General features: G+C 25.8%; 1 protein-coding gene across 1 annotated transcript in view; it reads right to left on the minus strand.

The window, feature by feature from the left end:
* Positions 1-1,023: 1,023 nt before the first annotated feature.
* Positions 1,024-25,016, minus strand: part of mcc (MCC regulator of WNT signaling pathway) — a 115,417-nt gene continuing 91,424 nt past the window's right edge. The window contains exons 14-18 of the mRNA XM_073840151.1: positions 15,823-16,057; positions 10,100-10,312; positions 8,330-8,421; positions 6,854-6,976; positions 1,024-4,969 (exon numbers count right to left, since the gene is read on the minus strand). Of these exons, the coding sequence (XP_073696252.1) occupies positions 4,789-4,969; positions 6,854-6,976; positions 8,330-8,421; positions 10,100-10,312; positions 15,823-16,057 (844 nt within the window). The 3' untranslated portion in view covers positions 1,024-4,788. The remainder of the gene's footprint in view (positions 4,970-6,853; positions 6,977-8,329; positions 8,422-10,099; positions 10,313-15,822; positions 16,058-25,016) is intronic.

The raw sequence follows: 25,016 nt of genomic DNA on the forward strand, positions 1-25,016 counted from the left end.
TAATTTGAAAGATGTACTTAAGTAAAGATTTGAGAACTAAAACAAAATGTTTGAGACCCAAAAAGACATACTTAAGAAAAGTTGAAACTAAAAAAGAATTTGGAAGATTTACTAAAGAAAATATTTGAGGACTGTAAATAAAAATAAAAAAAATCTTTGTAATTTCACTCGTTCTTTTAAAAAAAGATCTTCAGAAATGAAATATACAAACATTTGTTTTTAAATCATGACATTTTAACTTTTCACCATTTAATCAATGAACCTTAACGTTCCTTTCTTTGTTGAATATTTCAATGTAGAAACACATGGAATAAAAGGCAGTAAAATACAAGTCTGGTAATAAAACATTAAAGTTAAAATGACTGCAGTGAAGGAGCCATTAACATGGTGTTATTTCTTTATTATATAAACAAATACATTCTGTATTAAAATAAAACAAAATGATTGCAAAGATTTGATTCATAAACAGATCTGTGCAAATTAAGTACAATTCACAAACCCTTTATAGTTTCTCCAGCCCATTGGTTACAATGGATATGCATATACTGTAGTTTTCATGAAAAGGAAGGACAAGAATTAGATGCACTTCAGTACGTTTAAGTTTTCAAATATTCTATTTTAGTTAAAATTTTTCTTAAGAAAGTGTTTGAGACCTTAAAAGACGTTCTTAAAAAAAAAATAAAAATTTAAGAACTAAAAAGTACATTTGAGTTTCCAATTTTTTTTTGTTGAAAGATTTACTTAAGATTTGACAACTTATGTTAAGGTCATTTAAGTTTTCAAATAATTTGTTTTTTAGTTCTGAAGGTATTATTTTATTAACTTTAATTCTCAAAAACAATTTTTTTTCTTTTTTTTAGTTAAAATATATTTAAAAGATTTACTTAAGATTTGAGATCTTAAATGTTAAGTTTTCAAGCTTTTCTTAAGTACATATTTTAAGGTTTTATATATTTTCTAAAAAAACATTAGTTCTCAAATCTTAAGAAAATATACTTAAGAAAAAACGTACTTAAGAAAATTTTTAACTGAAAAAAAAATTAGAATTTGAAAGATTCATTTAAGAACATTTACGTTTTCGAGGTTTTAGTACTTTAAGGTCTCAAATATTTTCTTAAAAACATTTTTTTTTTAAATTAGAAAACCTTAAGAAAATTTTGAGGACCTGAAAAGATGAACTTTAGAAAAATATTAAACTAAAAACAAAAAGAGAATTTGAGAACTAAAAAGATGTTAAGTATATCTAAGTTTAAATATTTTCTTTTTTTTAGTTCTCAAGTTTTTCTTCAGCACATCTTTTAAGGTCTTAAATATTTTCTTTTTGAACGGTCTCTTCATCCATCCTTCTGTTTAATCATGTTTTATCTGATGCACAACGAAAGACCATTTGATCGTCCAGCATGAAGTCACAGATTGAGATCAGCAAAACTGCATTATGAATAATGATTATTATATTAAATGCTCGTTCACATTAAACTGTAACAGCGCCTCTTTCTGTACTCAAATGAGACAAAAGCATTTCTATTGCAGTGAATATTTCACCATCAATCAAATGTCAAGCACTTAAAAGTCAGTTGCAAAATTGATAAATACAAATGAAAACTGGTTATGCATAATGACCGTCTTCACCAGATCCGTGTGGGACGAACAGCTTTGGAGCTCAAGCGTGTAAACAGTCGCAGGATCGTATAAAACAGGAGCTTGGGATCCGTGAGTTCGAGGTCTTGTTGATATTTTGCAGGAGAGGGAAAATAAATAGTCGTCTGTAAAGAAGGCAATGTGGTGATCCGCTCCACCAGACTGGAAAAGTGCTTGTGTGGTCCTGGAGGAAGCTAAACGTGATGAAGACCAAACCTCTCATAAAAGACGGCCTGTTTTTTTTTTTTTTTTGCATCAACTGAAATGTAAGATTTGGTGATATCTAGTGTGAAGTTACATTTCTCTGATAAAAACTACATGCCTATAGGAAGATTTCACACAAAAATGAAGAATCTGTCATCATATTTCCAGCATGAGAAATTATTATATTTTCTAGAATTTAAAATTTTCAGTTCAGTCACCTCAAAAAAGTTAAGTCAACTTAAAATGTTAAGTTGTGAGTTACGTTACAGTGTATAGATCTTATACTGATAACATCACATTAGCAAATTAAAATTGTCTAAGTGGTGTTTTAATGAATTTATGCATATTGATCATTCAAAAAAGTTTAGGCAATTTAAAATGTTAAGTTGTACTAAGTGACAACTTAGATATTTGAGTTGATTCAACTTAAAAGTTGGATAAGTTACGCAGCTGCCATACAATTTTAAGTTTAAGAAACCAATCAACTCAAATATCTAAGTTGCTACTTAGTACAGCTTAACATTTCAAGTTGACTAGACTTATTTGAATTGACTGAACTTTTTATTTTAAGGCAGCAGGGTAACAAATTATTTCAGGTTCACTCAACAAATTGTTTTTACAGTGTATAGATCTTATACTGACTGCTTAACATCTAACTAGCCAATTAAAGTTGTCCAAGTGGCGTTTTAACAAATGAATAATTCATAATCTCATACTGATCATTCAAAAATAATTTACCTGGCTGCCTTAAAATTTTAAGTTCAGTCAACTCAAAAAAGTTTAGTCCAAATGTTTTCTTAAGTTGTACTAATTGACAACTTGATTGAGTTGATCTAACTTAAAACTCTAAGGCAGCTGTGTAACTTACCCAGCTTTTAAGTGTAACCAATTGTTAAGTCAGCTCAGATTTCTAAGTTGTCACTTAGTACAAGTTTTTTTCCCACAGTGTATAGATTTAATTCATCTCTTATTGATCATTCAAAAATAATTTACCTGGCTGCCTTAAGGTTCAGTCAATTTAAGTGACAACTTAGATATTTGAGTTGAGTTAGCAAAAAAATTGGTTTGTTAAACTTAAAAGCTGCCTTAAAATTAACAAACCAATTTTTAGTACAAACTAAACTTAATTCAATTGACTGAACTTAAACTTTTAAGGCAGTAGGGTAACAAATTATTTCAGGTTCACTCAACAAATTGTTTTTACAGTGTATAGATCTTATACTGACTGTTTAACATCTAACTAGCCAATTAAAGTTGTCTAAGTGGTGTTTTAATAAATTAATAATTAATAATACATCTAATATGGATCTTTAAAAAATAATTTACCTGGCTGCCTTAACATTTTAAATTCAACTCAAAAAAGTTTAGTCAACTTAAAATGTTAAGTTGTACTCAATGACATCTTAGATATTTGAGGTGACTTAAAAAATGTGGTTTGTTAAACTTAAAAGCTGCCTCAAAATTTTAAGTTCAGTCAACTTAAAATGTTAAGTTGTACTAAGTGACAACTTGGATATTTGAGTTGATTCAACTTAAAAACTGCCTTAAAATTTTAACAAAATTTTTTTGTTAAGTCAACTCAAATATCTAAGTTGTCTGAACTTCAAATTTTAAGGCAGCAGGGCAACAAATGATTTTAAGTTCACTCAACAAATGTTTTTTTTTCTTTTTTTTTGTCACAGTGTATAGATCTTATACTGATTATTTAACATCTCATTAGCCAATTAAAGTTGTCTAAGTGGTGTTTTAACAAATTAATAATTCATAATACATCTGATATGGATCTTTAAAAAATTATTTACCTGGCTGCCTTAACATTTTAAATTCAACTCAAAAAAGTTTAGTCAACTTAAAATGTTAAGTTGTACTAAGTGACAACTCAGATATTTGAGGTGACTTAAAAAATGTGGTTTGTTAAACTTAAAAGCTGCCTCAAAATTTTAAGTTCAGTCAACTCAAAAAAGTTTAAGTTGTACTGAGTGACAACTTGGATATTTGAGTTGATTAAAGTTAAAAACTGCCTTAAAATTTTAACAAACCAAATTTTTTTGTTAAGTCAACTCAAATATCTAAGTTGTCTGAACTTTAAATTTGAAGGCAGCAGGGCAACAAATGATTTTAAGTTCACTCAACAAATTGTTTTTTTTCTTTTTTGTCACAGTGTATACAGTAGATCTTATTCTGATTATTTAACATCTCATTAGCCAATTAAAGTTGTCTAAGTGGTGTTTTAACAAATTAATAATTAATAATTCATCTCATATTGATAATCTAAGGCCTCAAATTTACAGTTTACAAATCTGATTATGGTTCATAAACCAAGCACAGATTATCAGATGTTCAAAAACGGAATAAATGATGACAGAATTTTCATTTTGTGGCTTAACTAGTTGAAAGTGGTTAAATGGAGGATGCTGGTTTAAACAGCAGATGAAGGAAACCTCGTTCTCGTTTATTGCTGAAAAACTATTTCTCTACACTGTATGATTATGAAATATAATTATGAAACAAAACCAGCTACTAGTTAATATCCGAGTCTGTGCTGCTGTAATTTCTCATTTCATTCCATTGAGGATTTATGAGTGTTCATATCATCAGAATTACTAGGTTTGACTAATAAAAGCATAAAAACTGTGAACCTCTTAATTACAAATTGGAAAAACTAAACCGTATAAAATAAACACCATCTCCTTCTTGACAAAACGAGTTTGAGTCGTGGTTTCATCTGATGATTTTTGTATGTCGACAGTCGCTGTTGCGTAAAAGAGCAGCGGGAACATCCTGAGAAACGTCTTCTTTTGTGTTCCTCAGAAGAACTTTGTCCTACGATGACAGGATGAGGATTTGTGTGGTTTTGCTGAGACGGTGACGGTCAGAGGGTTTTGTGAGGAAGATTTTGGAGTGAAATACTGCAATAAGAGTCACAAACGTCAGTTTTTGGTGAGCTCAGAGCGAGGTCTCGTTGGTGTGCGGTCGGGACGTCTCTTCTTCTAGAAGAGCGATGCGCTGTTTGAGCATCCGCACCTGCGTCTCGTGTCGCTCCACCATCGCCATCATCTGAGACTCCAGCTTCTTCAGCTTGTTCTGGTGCTTCTTCTTGGCTTTCTCATACGCCGCCACCAGATTACTGCAGGATACACACACAAACACACATTTCACATCAGAAAATCACCGCAAATGCGCTGAAATTAAGACTAAAATGGCACTTATCACCTGAATCAAATTTTGCTAACTAACTGAAATAATTTTAATTCAAAATAATACTAATTTACTTCAAGTTTAAGTACTTAAATGAGTCTAAATCTAAATCTAAAATTAATATAAAGCCAAACATAAATGCTAAAAAAATAAATAAAAAAGACAAGTGCATAAAAAAAATAAATAAATAAATAATAATAATATTATATATATATATATATATATATATATATATATATATATGAAATAAGTTGAAATTAAAACTATATATATATATATATATATATATATATATATATATATATATATAAAAATTAAACAATAGTTTTGGCAACTAAAATAGACTAAAGTTCTAAAAAAATAAATAAATAAATAAATATGACAATCACAAGCTAAAATACAACAATTACTAAACCTGAAATTAAACAAAAAAAAAAAATAAAAATTACAAAAGTAAATAAATCAAACTAAAATAGTAAAATATATTAATTTAAGAAACGATATAAAAAAAATTAAACAATAGTTTTGGCAACTAAAATAGACTAAAGTTCTAAAAAATAAATAAATAAATAATAAAAAAAGAATAAATATGGCAATCACAAGCTAAAATACTACAATTACTAAACCTGAAATTAAACTAAAAAAAAAAAAAAGAAAAAAAATTACAAAAGTAAATAAATCAAACTAAAATGTTAAAATATATTATTTTAAGAAACAATATAAAAAAAAATTAAACAATAGCTTGGCAACTAAAATACTAAAATAAATTGAAGTATTAAAACTAAAAAATGAAAGCTACATAGAAAAAAAAAATCACATTAAAAATAAATATTAGGTGAAAATGTAAAAAAAATAATAGAAATAGAAACATCGTCTTGGCAACTAACTGAAATAAGTTAAAGCTAAAATACTAAAATGACTAAATATATATTAAAATATTAAAGCTAAACAGAAATATAAAAGAAAAAAGCATATTATAAATATTACACAAAATAAAATCTAAATATTAGGTGAAAAAAGGTAAATGTAAAAAGAGAAAAAATGCTACTAACTGATATAAGTTCAAGTAAAATTAAAACTAAAACTTCAAATTTGAAACTGAAATTAATTTTTTTTTAAGTATTTAAACCAAAGCTAAAAAAATTGAAAACTAAAAGTACAAAAAAAAAATTATAAATACTACAATAGCATATGTGACCCAGGACCACAAAACCAGTCTTAAGTCACTGGGGTATATTTGTAGCAATAGCCAAAAATACATTGTATGGGTCAAAATTATTGATTTTTCTTTTATGCCAAAAATCATTAGGAAATTCGGTAAAGATCATGTTCCAAAAAGATTTTTTGTAAAATTCCTACTATAAATATATCAAAATGTCATTTTTGATTAGTAATATGCATTGTTAAGAACATAATTTGGACAACTTTAAAGGTGATTTTCTCAGTCTTTTGATTTTTTTGCACCCTTAGATTCCAGATTTTCAAATAGATGTATCTCGGCCAAATATTGTCCTATCCTAACAAACCATACATCAATAGAAAGCTTATTTATTGAGCTTTCATATGATGTATACATCTCAGTTTTGTAAAATTTAACCTTATGACTGGTTTTGTGGTCCAGGGTCACATATAAATAACACCGAATCAACCCTGGTTTCAAACATTCAGCAGCAATAACAGCACATTTTTATTCATTTGCAATTTCAGCACACAGTGATGCTTCGCTGGCACCAGCAGGAGGCGCTGAAATACTGCGCAAACCTTCAGAGCTCCACTGAATCCTGTCATGATGATGTGTTTGTGTGTTTGGTACCTGTTTGCTCGTTTAAGGTCGTTAACGAACTCCGCCGACTGCTGATGTCTGACTTCACTGCTCTTAGTGAGTCTTTCTAACGCCGCCACCAACTCCTGAACACGACCCTTCAGCTTCTTCTCTCTGCAACACACACACACTTGTGTCACAAATACATGGAGAGTTTCCATGTCTTTTTGCTGTCAAATCTCGACTGATTTGTATCAAGTAAAAGTCGGAATAACTGCAGTAATATTTCCAGATGAACACTTACAGGACTGAAGCAGCTTGGCTTTACTTGATTCTCCATCAATCATTTTTTTAGCCTCAAATCTGATCATCAGGATCTTTTGAGGAACATTTATTTGTTGATCTCTCAATCATCATCGAATTGCATTGCAATATATGTTTGGATCATTTCAATCTCATATTATTGGAGCTATAGAGTGACCATTTTATATCAGTATCTGCTCTACTGTTATAAAGATCTCATTGATTTACATTATAAGCAGCAGAATTCATCATAAATATCAGCATCTGCACCAAATGCTCAGTTTGAGTCTCTGAGTAAAAGACAGCTGTTTTTTCTTCATATTCTCACTATATCAGAGACATAAAAGCTTAATGGATAAAATATGATACTCGACAAAAAAAAATATATCTACATAAGCATTATGTATATCATTTCCGCCGCTGAATAAAAAATAAAAAAGTTAATTGCGACCTTTTATCTCATAATTCTCACTTTTTTTTCCTCGCAATTTCGAGTTTTTATCTCGCAATGACTTTTTTTCTCAGAACTGTGAGATATAAACACACAACTGCAAGTTATAAGTAAGAATTGCAAGAAATAATGTCAGAAATGCAAGATATAAACACACAATTATGACTTTTTTCTCAGAACTGAGATATAAATGCACAATTGCGAATTATAAAGTCAGAATAGCGGGATATAAAGTTACAAATGTGAAATATAAACTCACAATTGCATTTTTTTTTTCTCTCAGAACTGATATAAACGCACAATTGCAAGTTACAAAGTCAGAATTGCAGGATATAAACGCAGTTGCAAGAAATAAAGACAGAAATGTGAGATTTAAAGTCAGAAATGTGAAATATAAACTCACAGTTTGGACTTTTTTTTCTTGAAATTGTAAGTTTGTATCTCGCAATACAGATTTTTTTTTCTCAGAACTGATGTAAACAACAAGACAAACTCACAATTCTGACTTCTTGCAATTTGGAGTTTACATCTCACAATTATTACTTTTTTTTTTCTCGAAATTGCGTGTTTGTATCTCGCAATTCTGATTTTTTTCTTAGAACTTATGTAAACGCACAATTGCGAGTTATAAAGTCAGAATTGCGGAATATAAACTGTGCCTTTTTTTCTCGCAATTGTGAGTTTATATCTCACAATTCTGAGTAAAAACGTCAAAATAACTGCAATAATGTTTTTTTTTAAATGTTTTATTCAGTTTATTATCAGTGACTGACCTCCTGAGGGCACCGGTGAGCTCCACCGCGAGGTCGCTGTCGTTCAGACTCCTCAGATCAGACAGACTGATCGCTGGAGAATCTCCAGACTCCTGCAGAAATCACATATTGCAGATTTATGTATCTTGTGTTTCTCATTTACCCAAAATTATGCCTAAACGGCTCATATCATAGAACATCCTTTTCTCCTTTCAAATGTGCATCAAATCTGTTTTTGTGTGTAACACACTGCAACTTTCAGAGCTTATATATATATATATAAAATTTCAATAAAAATATATAATTTAATTAAAAATAAATTAAAATAAAAACACTAGTTCAGTAAAAAAAAACCTGACAAATACAAAAAAATATATAAGAAAAAAAAATAAAACACTAAAAATACAAAATATTGATATTGAATAAAAGAATTAAATATTGAATACATAAAATTCTATTTTTGAAAAAAAAAAACCTAAATAAAAAAACAGTAGTTCAGTAAAAAAAACCTGACAAATACAAAAAATATATAATTTAAAAATATAAAACACTAAAAATACAAAATATTGATATTGAATAAAATAATTAAATATTGAATAAATAAAAATATATTTTTTAAAATAAAAAATAAAATAAAAAATAAATTAAAAGAAAAAACAGTAGTTCAGTAAAAAAACTCATAAATACAAAAAAAAATTACAAATATGAAAACTATAAAACACTAAAAATACAAAATATTGATATTGAATAAAATAATTAAATATTAATGAAAAAAAAAAAAAAAAAACTAGGTTCAGTAAAAAAGAAAATGACAAATAGAAAAAAATATATAATTTAAAAATATGAAAACTATAAAACACTAAAAATACAAAATATTGATATTGAATAAAAGAATTAAATATTGAATACATAAAATTCTATTTTTGAAAAAAAAAAACCTAAATAAAAAAACAGTAGTTCAGTAAAAAAAACCTGACAAATACAAAAAATATATAATTTAAAAATATAAAACACTAAAAATACAAAATATTGATATTGAATAAAATAATTAAATATTGAATAAATAAAAATATATTTTTTAAAATAAAAAATAAAATAAAAAATAAATTAAAAGAAAAAACAGTAGTTCAGTAAAAAAACTCATAAATACAAAAAAAAATTACAAATATGAAAACTATAAAACACTAAAAATACAAAATATTGATATTGAATAAAATAATTAAATATTAATGAAAAAAAAAAAAAAAAAACTAGGTTCAGTAAAAAAGAAAATGACAAATAGAAAAAAATATATAATTTAAAAATATGAAAACTATAAAACACTAAAAATACAAAATTTTGATATTGAATGAATAAAAATATATTTTTAAAAATAAAAACTTATCTGATATTTTATTTGAAATAAACAGTAGTTCAGTAAAAAAACCCCCGAAAAATACAATAAAAATATATAATTTAATTAAAAAATATGAAAATATCAAAACTCTTAATGATAATAAAATAACACTGGCTTTGCATCACAGGAATAATCATATTATTTCATAATTATTGAATGGCAGTGTGTGCAATAAAGTTAAATCTTTTGATTTTAAATAATACTTCCTTAAAATGTCCACTAAAAATACTTGATATCCATTGACAGGACTGCAAGTATGTCTTTCAAAAATTCCACTAGTGAAAATGTATTGGCATTTTGGTGCTTCCATTTAGGTTTTTTTATGGAATATCCTCACATTTGCACATGAATCTGTGACAGACAGCTGTCAGTATGTTGTATTGTAAGTACAGCACCTTGCCGCTCTTGTCTTTGGCTCCAGCGCTGCTGCCGGTGGAGTTGAGTGATCTGCGTCTCTGTTCCTGATGTTCCTCCACCTCAGACTTGAGATGCTCGATGTGAACCAGATAGGCCTGTTCCTGAGCCTCCCGCGTGCTCAGCTTCAGCTCCAGAGCTTTCTTCTCCTTCTCTAACAGATACAGCTGAGCCTTCAGCTCCGCCATCTCCTCCTGAAAACACACACAGATATATGTGACCTACTACAGCTTCATACGCACAACACATCCTGACGCGTCACAAACACACACTTACCAAACCCTGAATGCGTGTTTAATGAAAATGAAGAACCGCCTGAACGCTATGAGGGGTTTAGTGCATTTCCATCATATTATATTGACTAATAATCTATATAAACATGTGAAAAACTTAATTGCATTTACCATATACTAAATCATAAAAATGCTAAATTTAACTGAATCATTTTATAGTTTTAATAAAAAGGAAAAAAAATCTAAATGAAAGCACTAATTAAAATATTACTAGGAATATGGAATAAAGCATAAAAAATAAATGTATAAAAATAAAATTGTATAAAACACCTCCTAAAATACATTTTTTTTTCATTTTTAAAAATGAAATGTGATCAATATTAAATATTTTTTAAATAACATTTAGATAATTTAAAAATAAAAAACTACATGTGTTAAAATATTAATAATAGTATAATAAAAATAAGTTAATAAAAAAGATTTTAAAATGATAAAAACACTAAACATTTTAAGCATTTATTTGAAAGAGATTACATTAAATAGTTTTAACATGACAAAAGATAGAATTATGAAAAATATTACTAATAGTACAATAAAAAATAAATTAAAATAAACTAATTAAAAAAGGTTTTAAAATAATTACAAAAATATGAAACATTATTTGAAACAGATTAAATCAAATATTTTTCAAAAGACAAAGATTATAGAATTATGAAAATGATTTAAAAAATCGAATAAATTAAAATAAAATAAATAAAAACAAAACACTACAAAATATTGATACTGAATATTACAAAAATAAAAACTTTACAAATTAAAAAATTTAATATAATGTCTGATTCTACAATAATTTTACAATAATAAAAATATGCATACTAAAAAATACAAAATATTTATTCGAAATAAAGTTAAAATAAAGATTATTTATAAATAAAAACTGTACAAATTAAAAAATAACATGATATTGTATTTGAAATAAATTAAAACAAATAAAACCAATCAAAACCGTAAATTTAATAAATCTAATAAATCTAATAAAAATAAATCTAAAAATTCTACAATAACATTTACTAAGAAATACAAAATATTAATTATAAATAAATTAAAATATTATTTAATAATAAAAAACACTAAAATATGATATAAACAATCAAAATAAATAAATTCTACAATCATTTTACAACAATAAAAATAAAATGCTTACTAAATAAGATTGAATAAATATAAAATTATTACTAAAAAAAGATGGAATATTTATATTTAAAATAAATAAAAATAAAATAATTACTAAAAAAAGGAAACTGTATCTGTATTTTCAGAGCCAAAGTTTCAGCCACATTCTATTGGATGTGAATCACACAGTGACTTTTTTTAAAAAAAATTTAAAATTATTGTAGAATTTTTAGATTCTTTTATTTTGATTGTTTTTGTTTTTATTTTATTAAAAATTTAATATTATATTTTAGGTTTTTTTAATAGTCTTATTTTTTAATCGTTATTTTAATTTATTTCTAAGAAATATTTTGTATTTTTTTAGTAAGTGTTTTATTTTTATTATTGTAAAATGATTTTAGAATTTTTAGATGGTTTTATTTTTATTGTTTTTATTTGTTTTCATTTTATTACAAATAAAATATCACATTTTAGTGTTTTTTTAATAGTTTTTATTTTTAAATAGTTATTTTAATTCATTTTGAATAAATATTTTGTATTTGTTTAGTAAGTGTTTTTTATGGTACAATTATTGTAGTTGAATTTTTAGATGGTTTTATTTTTATTAGTTTTTTATTTATTTCAAATAAAATATCATATTTTAGTGTTTTTTAATATTTTTATTTTTAAATATTTTTTTATTTAAAATTATTTCTAATAAATATTTTGTATTTGTTTAGTACGTGTTTTTTATTGTGAAATTATTGTAGAATTTTTATTTTTATTAGTTTTTATTTTAATTTATTTCAAATACAATATATTTTAGTGTTTTTAAATTGTTTCTATTTTTAACTTTGTATTTTTATTTATTTCTAATAAATATTTTGTATTTGTTTAGTGTTTTATTTTCATTATTGTAAAATTATTGTAGAATGTTTAGATTCTTTTATTTTGATTGTTTTTGTTTTTATTTTATTAAAAATGTAATATTATATTTTAGTTTTTTTTAATAGTCTTATTTTTAAATATTTATTTTAATTTATTTCTAAGAAATATTTTGTATTTTTTTTTTTTTGTAAGTATTTTATTTTTGTATCTGTATTTTCAGAGCCAAAGTTTCAGCCACATTCTATTAGATGTGAAACACACAGTGACTCTCTGAAGGTCATTTATTCCTCAAGTCTTTCAGACTGATCTGGTGTCAGTGTTTCTGTAGAAATGTCAGCTGACAGAGTCGATCATATCTAAATCATCTCTCAGTGTCCGATCAGATCTCACATTTCAAACGCGCCGCTCATCTGAATGCCAAAGCTGAAGGTCACTGACGGATCAAACACGAGAAATCAGAGCTGATGGAGAACCACAGCCGACCAAACTGACAGAAAGACACTCTGAGAGAGTCAAACATGGACAAACGGCTTCAGTATCATCATCTAGAAACTAGTGTTGCACGATATACCCATCAAAATAAAAGTTCAGTTTAACTTGACAGAAATATTACTTCATGTAATGTTAGCACTACTACTAATAATACAAATATTAAAACAACATTGACCAGAAAAAATATTTACTAGAATTTATTTAAAATTGTAAATACACATGATGAATAATTCTTTATAAAATTCAATTAATCTTTATAAAGTAATTAGACACGCTTTCGATTATCAAAATTGAATGAAACTATTAAAATGGAATGCAGAAAATTAACGGAAAACAGATTTAAAGTAAAACTGAATTTGAGAAAAATAATAAAATGTATTTTATAGGCCTTAAAATGTCAATTTTATATTATAATATTAAATATTTATTATATTGTTCTTATTTTTATTTGCTTTTATTTTAATTTATTTCACATAAAATATATTTTAGTGTTTTTAAATAGTTTCTATTTTTAACTTTGTATTTTAATTTATTTCTAATAAATGTTTCGTATTTGTTTAGTGTTTTATTTTCATTATTATAAAATTATTGTAGAATTTTAAGATTCTTTCATTTTGATTGTTTTTGTTTTTATTTTATTACAAATTAAATATTATATTTTAGTGTTTTTTAATAGTTTTTATTTCGAAATAGTTATTTTAATTTATTTTGAATAAATATTTTGTATTTGTTTAGTAAGTGTTTTTTATGGTACAATTATTGTAGAATTTTTTTATTTTATTTTTATTAGTTTTTTATTTATTTCAAATAAAATATCATATTTTAGTGTTTTTTAATATTTTTATTTTTAAATATTTTTTTTAAAATTATTTCTAATAAATATTTTGTATTTGTTTAGTACGTGTTTTTTATTGTGAAATTATTGTAGAATTTTTAGATGGTTTTATTTTGATTGTTTTTGTTTTAATTTATTTCAAATAAAATATATTTTAGTGTTTTTAAATAGTTTCTATTTTTAACTTTGTATTTTAATTTATTTCTAATAAATATTTCGTATTTGTTTAGTGTTTTATTTTCATTATTGTAAAATTATTGTAGAATTTTACAATTCTTTTATTTTGATTGTTTTTGTTTTTATTTTATTACAAATTAAATATTATATTTTAGTGTTTTTTAATAGTTTTTATTTTGAAATAGTTATTTTAATTTATTTTGAATAAATATTTTGTATTTGTTTAGTAAGTGTTTTTTTATGGTACAATTATTGTAGATTTTTTTTATTTTATTTTTATTAGTTTTTTATTTATTTCAAATAAAATATCATTTTAGTGTTTTTTAATATTTTTATTTTTAAATATTTTTATTTTAAATTATTTCTAATAAATATTTTGTATTTGTTTAGTACGTGTTTTTTTATTGTGAAATTATTGTAGAATTTTTAGATGGTTTTATTTTGATTGTTTTTGTTTTAATTTATTTCAAATAAAATATATTTTAGTGTTTTTAAATAGTTTCTATTTTTAACTTTGTATTTTAATTTATTTCTAATAAATATTTCGTATTTGTTTAGTGTTTTATTCTCATTATTGTAAAATTATTGTAGAATTTTAAGATTCTTTTATTTTGATTGTTTTTGTTTTTATTTTATTACAAATTAAATATTATATTTTAGTGTTTTTTAATAGTTTTTATTTTTTAATAGTTATTTTAATTTATTTTGAATAAATATTTTGTATTTGTTTAGTAAGTGTTTTTTATGGTACAATTATTGTAGAATTTTTTTATTTTATTTTTATTAGTTTTTTATTTATTTCAAATAAAATATCATATTTTAGTGTTTTTTAATATTTTTATTTTTAAATATTTTTTTTAAAATTATTTCTAATAAATATTTTGTATTTGTTTAGTACGTGTTTTTTATTGTGAAATTATTGTAGAATTTTTAGATGGTTTTATTTTGATTGTTTTTGTTTTAATTTATTTCAAATAAAATATATTTTAGTGTTTTTAAATAGTTTCTATTTTTAACTTTGTATTTTAATTTATTTCTAATAAATATTTCGTATTTGTTTAGTGTTTTATTTTCATTATTGTAAAATTATTGTAGAATTTTACAATTCTTTTATTTTGATTGTTTTTGTTTTTATTTTATTACAAATTAAATATTATATTTTAGTGTTTTTTAATAGTTTTTATTTCGAAATAGTTATTTTAATTTATTTTGAATAAATATTTTGTATTTGTTTAGTAAGTGTTTTTTATGGTACAATTATTGTAGATTTTTTTTATTTTATTTTTATTAGTTTTTTATTTATTTCAAATAAAATATCATTTTAGTGTTTTTTAATATTTTTATTTTTAAATATTTTTTTTAAAATTATTTCTAATAAATATTTTGTATTTGTTTAGTACGTGTTTTTTATTGTGAAATTATTGTAGAATTTTTAGATGGTTTTATTTAGACATGCTTTTGATTATTAAAATTTAATGAAACTATTAAAATGGAATGCAGAAAATTAACGGAAAACAGATTTAAAGTAAAACTGAATTTGAGAAAAATAATAAAACGTATTTTATAGGCCTTAAAATGTCAATTTTTTATTATAATATTAAATATTTATTATATTGTTCTTATTTTTATTTGCTTTTATTTTAATTTATTTCAAATAAAATATATTTTAGTGTTTTTAAATTGTTTCTATTTTTAACTTTGTATTTTAATTTATTTCTAATAAATGTTTCGTATTTGTTTAGTGTTTTATTTTCATTATTATAAAATTATTGTAGAATTTTAAGATTCTTTCATTTTGATTTATTTCAAATAAAATATCATACTTAAGTGTTTTTTAATTGTTCTTATTTTTAAATAATTGTTATTTTTTAATTTTTATATTGTGTTATTTTTGTATCAGTAGATGAATTCTAGAAGAGTGTGGTACCTTCATGGCCATGAGCTCCTGCATGAGGACGGCGTTCTCCAGGTCGAGTCTCTGCGAGTCGCCGCGTGGTTTAACGTCGTAACTGAGCGGGTCGATGTGAACGCTCTCCAGCTCCAGCATGGTCAGTTTGACGGCCGCCCGATCGTTCTTCAGCTGCTGAACGTAGTCCTTCAGACGCTGCTCGTCGTCTTTGGAGAAATCCGTGTCACAGCTGCTGGCCGTGGAGCTGGTGGTGCTAAAACACAAAACACATTTACTCATACACACATATTAAACTTCAAATTTAGTCACACACACTCACTCAGGGCTCAAAATTCGTTTTTGTGTGTATTGAGTCTATATTACAATTATATTAAAAGAAAAATGTTACTGCTTTAACCATAAAATTCATTTTAATTTTTTTATTATCAACCATGAAACCATATTTGGGAAATATTTTTCCTAAAATCTAAAATTATTGTTACTATTATTATTATTATTATTATTATTAATAAATGCCATGGAATACGCCTATAATATTAAAATAAAAAATAACTTTATTATAAAACAATACATTTATTATACAAATAATTTCTATTACTTAGTTATTATTATATTATTTGTACAATACATTTCTATAATTAAGTTTTATTAGGGGAATTATTATTATAATTTATTCTTTTTAAGAATAATAATTAATTATTACTTTTTATAGTAAATGTTCATTTTTATGTTAACATTTTTTTTATAATAACGATGATTTCAATAACAATGAGAGTAACTGTTATTACAAAAAATAATATGTATTTACAAATAATTTATAAAAACAAATACAATGACAATATTATGAACAATATTAAATATTTTAGATAATAAAAAAACACTAAAAATAGTAAACATTTTTAAAATAAAAACAATATTAAAAATCTATTTGAAACTGATTAAATTGAATAGTTTTAAAGTAACAAAAATCATAGAATTATGAAAATATGAAAAAATTAATAATATTAAAAATCTTCATGTGTTAAAAATATAACACAAAATACATTCACGTAAATAAAATAGTTTTTTGAAATAATAAAAATAAAACACTAAAAAATACAAATGATTGATATTAAATAAGAAAAAAATAAAGAAAAATATTAAATAAGTTAAAATAATTTTTTTAAATTTCATTTTAGTTGAGTATTACTGTTATAATTTTTATACGTTTTATAATTACTTTTAAATATATATTTTTAATTAATCCTTATAATCATTTTACCAATAATACGAGTAATTATTATTATTAATTATTTTATACCATATTTTATAATTATTTTTGATAATAATTATTAAATATATTTACAAGAAATGTTAGGAATTATTTAAAGAACAATAAGAGTAATTAATAACTTAATAAAAAAGTTAATTATTTTACTATATATTATGATTTTTGATAATTATTTATACATTTAAAATTATTTAAAATTAACAAGAGCTGTTGTTATATTATTACTGTTATCATTTTTATAAGTTTTTATAACTTCTATAAAATTACTTTAACAATATTTTTATAACGAATGTTTAGAATTTTACTAATAATATGATTATTTATTTTATACAATATTTCATAATTAATAAAACTAATATTAAATATATTACACTATTTAAGTGTAATATACTATTACATAATTAAGTAATAGTCATTTTACCAATAATACGAGTAATTATTATTATTAATTATTTTATACCATATTTTATAATTAATTTTGATAATAATTATTAATTATATTTACAAGAAATGTTAGGAATTATTTAAAGAACAATAAGAGTAATAAATAACTTAATTAAAAAGGAGTTAATTATTTTACTATATATTATTATGATTTTTGATAATTATTTATACATTTAAAATTATTTAAAATTAACAAGAGCTGTTGTTATATTATTACTGTTATCATTTTTATACGTTTTTATAACTTCTATAAAATTACTTTAACAATATTTTTATAACGAATGTTTAGAATTTTACTAATAATATGATTATTTATTTTATACAATATTTCATAATTAATAAAACTAATATTAAATATATTACACTATTTAAGTGTAATATACTATTACATAATTAAGTAATAGTCATTTTACCAATAATACGAGTAATTATTATTATTAATTATTTTATACCATATTTTATAATTAATTTTGATAATAATTATTAATTATATTTACAAGAAATGTTAGGAATTATTTAAAGAACAATAAGAGTAATAAATAACTTAATTAAAAAGGAGTTAATTATTTTACTATATATTATTATGATTTTTGATAATTATTTATACATTTAAAATTATTTAAAATTAACAAGAGCTGTTGTTATATTATTACTGTTATCATTTTTATACGTTTTTATAACTTCTATAAAATTGCTTTTACAATATTTTTTATAACAAATGTTTAGAATTTCACTAATAATACGATTATTTATTTTATACAATATTTCAATTATTTAAAGTAATAATCATTTTACCAAAAATACGAGTAATTATTATTATTAATTATTTTATACTATATTTTATAATTATTTTTGATAATAATTATTAATTATATTTACAAGAAATGTTAGGAATTATTTAAAGAACAATAAGAGTAATTAATAATTTAATAAAAAAGTTAATTATTTTACTATATATTATGATTTTTGATAATTATTTATACATTTAAAATTATTTAAAATTAACGAGAGCTGTTATATTATTACTGTTATCATTTTTATACGTTTTTATAACTTCTATAAAATTGCTTTTACAATATTTTTTATAACTAATGTTTAGATTTTTACTAATAATACGACTATTTATTTTATACAATATTTCATAATTATTTAAAGTAATAGTCATTTTACCAATAATACGAGTAATTATTATTATTAATTATTTTATACTATATTTTATAATTATTTTTGATAATAATTATTAATTATATTTACAAGAAATGTTAGGAATTATTTAAAGAACAATAAGAGTAATTAATAACTTAATTAAAAAGGAGTTAATTATTTTACTATATAGTATGATTTTTCATAATTATTTATACATTTAAAATTATTTAAAATTAACAAGAGCTGTTGTTATATTATTACTGTTATCATTTTTATACGTTTTTATAACTTCTATAAAATTGCTTTTACAATATTTTTTATAACTAATGTTTAGATTTTTACTAATAATACGACTATTTATTTTATACAATATTTCATAATTATTTAAAGTAATAGTCATTTTACCAATAATACGAGTAATTATTATTATTAATTATTTTATACTATATTTTATAATTATTTTTGATAATAATTATTAATTATATTTACAAGAAATGTTAGGAATTATTTAAAGAACAATAAGAGTAATTAATAACTTAATAAAAAAGGAGTTAATTATTTTACTATATATTATGATTTTTGATAATTATTTATACATTTAAAATTATTTAAAATTAACAAGAGCTGTTGTTATATTATTACTGTTATCATTTTTATACGTTTTTATAACTTCTATAAAATTGCTTTTACAATATTTTTTATAACAAATGTTTAGAATTTCACTAATAATACGATTATTTATTTTATACAATATTTCATAATTATTTAAAGTAATTACGATTAATTTGTACAATATATACAATATTTACTATATACTATAAAAAATTATTTTTACATTTTACTTTTTTTGAATTAATAAGCTATTATTATTATTATTATTATTTTTTATATATATATATATATATATATATATTATATATATTATTTTTTTTTATTACTCACGATTGTGAGGAATTGCTGTTAATGCGACGCCGCCCAGACTCTGTGACTCCAGCGGTTTAATAATCGTCAGTGTGAACGAGATTGAACACAATCACAATGAAGCGTGAAAACGCCTTTTAATGAATCTCCCTCCCTCAATTAACATGGCCCATAATTACAACGACAATCACAATTATCTCCATCTGCACAGAAACACTTCTGACACACACACACACACACACACACACACACACACACACACACACACACACACACACACACACCCAGAGTGTGTTGTCATGGGCAACTGCTGGACCAGAACCATGTACAAACCGTCAGACAGATGAAAACCAGACCTGCAGAATCACAGAATCACACCCACAGACGCTCCTTTCCATGAAGGCTTCATTTATTGATTGTTAATTAGCTTTATTTTCAATAAATCTTTTAGTTATTAATCCACGTATTAACACACGTCACAGCCTACACCTTTTCAGAAGGGATGCTCTGATCAGGATTTTTGCAGTTGAACCGAGTATCGATTTAGTGTCATGGTGATCGGCCGATACCAATGCGATTGAACTTTATATATCTGATATGTAATCTCTCTGATCAACATTCATCTTTTTTCAGATAAAGTAATACTACAGATGTTGCTTTTGTTACATTTTACAGTAATTCTGTAATATATGTTATGTAATGTAACTATTGTTTTAAAGGCCATAGAATGGAAAACTGTATTTACCTTGGCATAGTTGAATAATAATTGTGACCCTGGACCACAAAACCAGTCTTAAGTCGCTGGGGTATATTTGTAGCAATAGCCAAAAATACATTGCATTGTTCAAAATTTTTTATTTTTCTTTTAAGCCAAAAATCATTAGGAAATTAAGTAAAGATCATGCTCCATGAAGATTTTTTTTTAAAAATTCCTACGTTAAATATATCAAAATGTAATTTTTGATTAGTAAAATGCATTGTTAAGAACTTAATTTGGACAACTTTAAAGATGATTTTCTCAGTATTTTGATTTTTTTGCATCCTCAGATTCTAGATTTTCAAATAGATGTATCTCAGCCAAATATTGTCCTATCCTAACAAACCATATATCAATAGAAAGCTTATTTATTGAGCTTTCATAAGATGTATACATCTCAGTTTTGTAAAATTTAACCTTGTAACTGGTTTTGTGGTCCAGGGTCACATATAGTAATATATAGTTTTTTCAAAAAAATGTAAAAAAAAAATGCAGTCTCCAAAAAAAAAAAAAAAAAAAAAAAAAAAAAAAGCCTCTTTGGTGGAAAAAGGTTCCCGACCCCTGTTCTAAACTATAGCAAATAAACTGTGGTAATATGAGCAATGTTGTGTACAGTTGTGGCCAAAAGTTTTGAGAATTACATAAATATTGGAAATTAGAAAAGTTGCTGCTTAAGTTTTTATAATAGCAATTTGCATATACTCCAGAATGTTATGAAGAGTGATCAGATGAATTGCATAGTCCTTCATTGCCATGAAAATTAACTTAATCCCGAAAAAAAACTTTCCACTACATTTCATTGCTGTCATTAAAGGACCTGCTGAGATCATTTCAGTAATCGTCTTGTTAACTCAGGTGAGAATGTTGACGAGCACAAGGCTGGAGATCATTATGTCAGGCTGATTGGGTTAGAATGGCAGACTTGACATGTTAAAAGGAGGGTGATGCTTGAAATCATTGTTCTTCCATTGTTAACCATGGTGACCTGCAAAGAAACGCGTGCAGCCATCATTGCGTTGCATAAAAATGGCGTCACAGGCAAGGATATTGTGGCTACTAAGATTGCACCTAAATCAACAATTTATAGGATCATCAAGAACTTCAAGGAAAGAGGTTCAATTCTTGTTAAGAAGGCTTCAGGGCGTCCAAGAAAGTCCAGCAAGCACCAGGACCGTCTCCTAAAGAGGATTCAGCTGCGGGATCGGAGTGTCACCAGTGCAGAGCTTGCTCAGGAATGGCAGCAGGCAGGTGTGAGCGCATCTGGACACACAGTGAGGACAAGACTTTTGGAAGATGGCCTGGTGTCAAGAAGGGCAGCAAAGAAGCCACTTCTCTCCAAAAGAAACATCAGGGACAGATTGACCTTCTGCAAAAAGTATGGCGAATGGACTGCTGAGGACTGGGGCAAAGTCATATTCTCAGATGAAGCCTCTTTCCGATTGTTTGGGGCATCTGGAAAAAGGCTTGTCCGGAGAAGAAAAGGTGAGCGCTACCATCAGTCCTGTGTCATGCCAACAGTAAAGCATCCTAAGACCATTCATGTGTGGGGTTGCTTCTCATCCAAGGGAGTGGGCTCACTCACAATTTTGCCCAAAAACACAGCCATGAATAAAGAATGGTACCAAAACACCCTCCAACAGCAACTTCTTCCAACAATCCAACAACAGTTTGGTGAAGAACAATGCATTTTCCAGCACGATGGAACACTGTGCCATAAGGCAAAAGTGATAACTAAGTGGCTCGGGGACCAAAACGTTGATATTTTGGGTCCATGGCCTGGAAACTCCCCAGATCTTAATCCCATTGAGAACTTGTGGTCAATCCTCAAGAGGCGGGTGGACAAACAAAAACCCACTAATCCTGACAAACTCCAAGAAGTGATTATGAAAGAATGGGTTGCTATCAGTCAGGATTTGGCCCAGAAGTTGATTGAGAGCATGCCCAGTCCAATTGCAGAGGTCCTGAAAAAGAAGGGCCAACACTGCAAATACTGACTCTTTGCGTAATTGTCGATAAAAGCCTTTGAAACGTATGAAGTGCTTGTAATTATATTTCAGTACATCACAGAAACAACTGAAACAAAGATCTAAAAGCACTTGAGCAGCAAACTTTGTGAAAACTAATATTTGTGTCATTCTCAAAACTTTTGGCCACGACTGTATATATGTGTATATATATATATATATATATATATATATATATATATATATATATATATATATATATTAGGGCTGTCAATCGATTAAATTTTTTAATCGCGATTAATCGCATGGTTGTCATGAGTTAACTCGCGATTAATCGCACATTTTTATCTGTTCTAAATGTACCTTAAATTAATACTTTTTAAAGTTTTTAATACTCTAATCAACATTGGCATGGACAAATATGGATGCTTTAAGCAAATATGTGTTTATTATCAGTGAAACCATACTCGACATGAAGACTAACTTGTTTCAAATGTCATAGATGTTTTTCAAATAACTTGTTCATGTCTATTAGACACATGAAAAAAAGAACATAGAAACACCAGGTTCCCATTACTTCTCTTTCTTTGCACTGAGCAATTTACTTCCACAAGCTTGTTTATATTATTTGCCGGACAGGGCAGCTCACTTCTTCTGAACAAGCAAAATCTACATTTATTATTACATTTCTTTGTCTCTCGGTGCCCACATACTGTAATCTGATGCAGCCAAGTTCTCAACAAAACTGTTTCCATTGTTTTGATTAAGTATTTTTGTTATCAGACAATCAAAGTAATATGAAATAAAAAAAAAAATCCTGAATTATGATCATGATTCAATCACTGGAAAGAATCATTTACCGGCATCTGGACATAAGTCACTCCCTGCATTACTATCATTGTTTTTAACTTCCTGTTTGAATTCCTTCAGGATCCTTTGACTTTTTAGGAGTTTACTCATTTAAAGTTATGTGATCGCAAAAACCTGCTTCTTTTTTTTTAATGTATTGTTTTGGTTATAATGTACTGATTGGAGAGCCTGGTCTCATGAAAATGCGCACTAGCACGACTTTCTGTTTCTATTTGGCGTGCTATTAATAAGCTGAAATTAACTTCGGCGTGCATATGATATGCATGTGTTTGACGTGCATATAATACGCCGTTTTCGCGTGCATACTCGTATGTGGCTTTACACATCAACTCCACAGCACCAATCCTAACGTACACCGACTCCGCTTGCATTCATTAAATATGCCAGAAGTGCCGGTACGCATGAAAAAGTGCAAGTACGCAAAAGGATAAAATACAGAAGTGCCTGCGTACCGGCCCACTTCAAGCACTGGAATGAACATAACATCTGTTTTAACTGAAAGCGCTGCTCCACTGCCGCTCGCTGAACAGAGCAGACGCAGATATAAAGAGAGGGAGGTGCGCGCGCATTGGGAGACCTCGCGCTCGTTCAGTAAAACCGGAGAGACTATATTAGGTTTGTCCAATTATGTGTTTATGTATTGTTGCTAGACACTTTTCGCTAGGTTGGCAGCACTGTGCATCCATTTCTTTAACTATGGGCTACGTAGTGGGTCAAACAGAAAATGCGCGATGCGTTAATCGCGCGTTAATAAAATTAGTGCCGTTAAAATGAATTTGCGTTAACGCGCTATTAACGCGTTAATTTTGACAGCCCTAATATATATATATTAGGGATGTAACGGTATCAAAATTTCACGGTACGGTAATACTTCGATATGAATGTCACGGTACGGTATTTATTGAATCATTTACAGGAAAAACAAAACTAATGAAGAGACTCGAAAAAAAGTGCCAGAAGTGCTTATTAAACAGTTACATGAACACTGAACATATCAATGGCACACAATTAGCCATCTATCACTTTGAAACAGGAACTTCAATTTTAATAACAAAAAAATATTAAACCATATAAAAAAAAATTTTAAAGTTTCAATTTAGTATTCTTGAAAACTATGAAAAAATAAAAATAGCAGCCTGCTTATTGCAGTTGGCCCATGTGATGAATGAGTATTTGAGAACAATCACCTCATTCTCTCACACACTCATTCAGACAGAGACAGGTTTTTTTTTAAGTAAAATTAGCATATTAACATTATCTGGTAAAAGCTGGGATCTCTGGGCATTTACAATGTCCCCTGCAACAGGAAAAACCCTCTCACTTGGGACCAGAGTATGTGAGCGGAGTGGAGCGGCAACAATTTCCCCTCCGCGCTCTGTCCATTTAATAATCGCTCCGCTCCAGCTTCCAAGCTAATAACATCAGCATTAAAACAGTATAATTGCTGCTTTATGCAGTACAAAGTTTGTAATGAAAATAAAAATAAATTTTTCGTCAGTTATTTTACTTATGGAACGCTGCATTTCTTACAGATTTCTGCTCATTCGAAATCGGATACCATTACATTTGTTTTAATGCATTAACAGAGTGATTGCGTGTGAATAAGTGCTGTACCTGTTTAAATGATGCTTTCACCTGAAAATATTAAGTATCTAGAAAGAACCAACTTGTGAACTATAATTTACCGCTCATATGATGTCCATTGCCGTCATCATAGCCTTCACATTATTTCTGATTTGAGTGATCCATCTCTATCAAGCGAAATATGTTTAGCATGTGAATTCCTGCTTAATATGCGGTTATATTACGGACCGTTGGCATGAATTGTTCTCATGATGGA

This window comes from Garra rufa, chromosome 5 (genome assembly GCF_049309525.1).
Source record: "Garra rufa chromosome 5, GarRuf1.0, whole genome shotgun sequence".
NCBI lineage: Eukaryota > Metazoa > Chordata > Actinopteri > Cypriniformes > Cyprinidae > Garra > Garra rufa.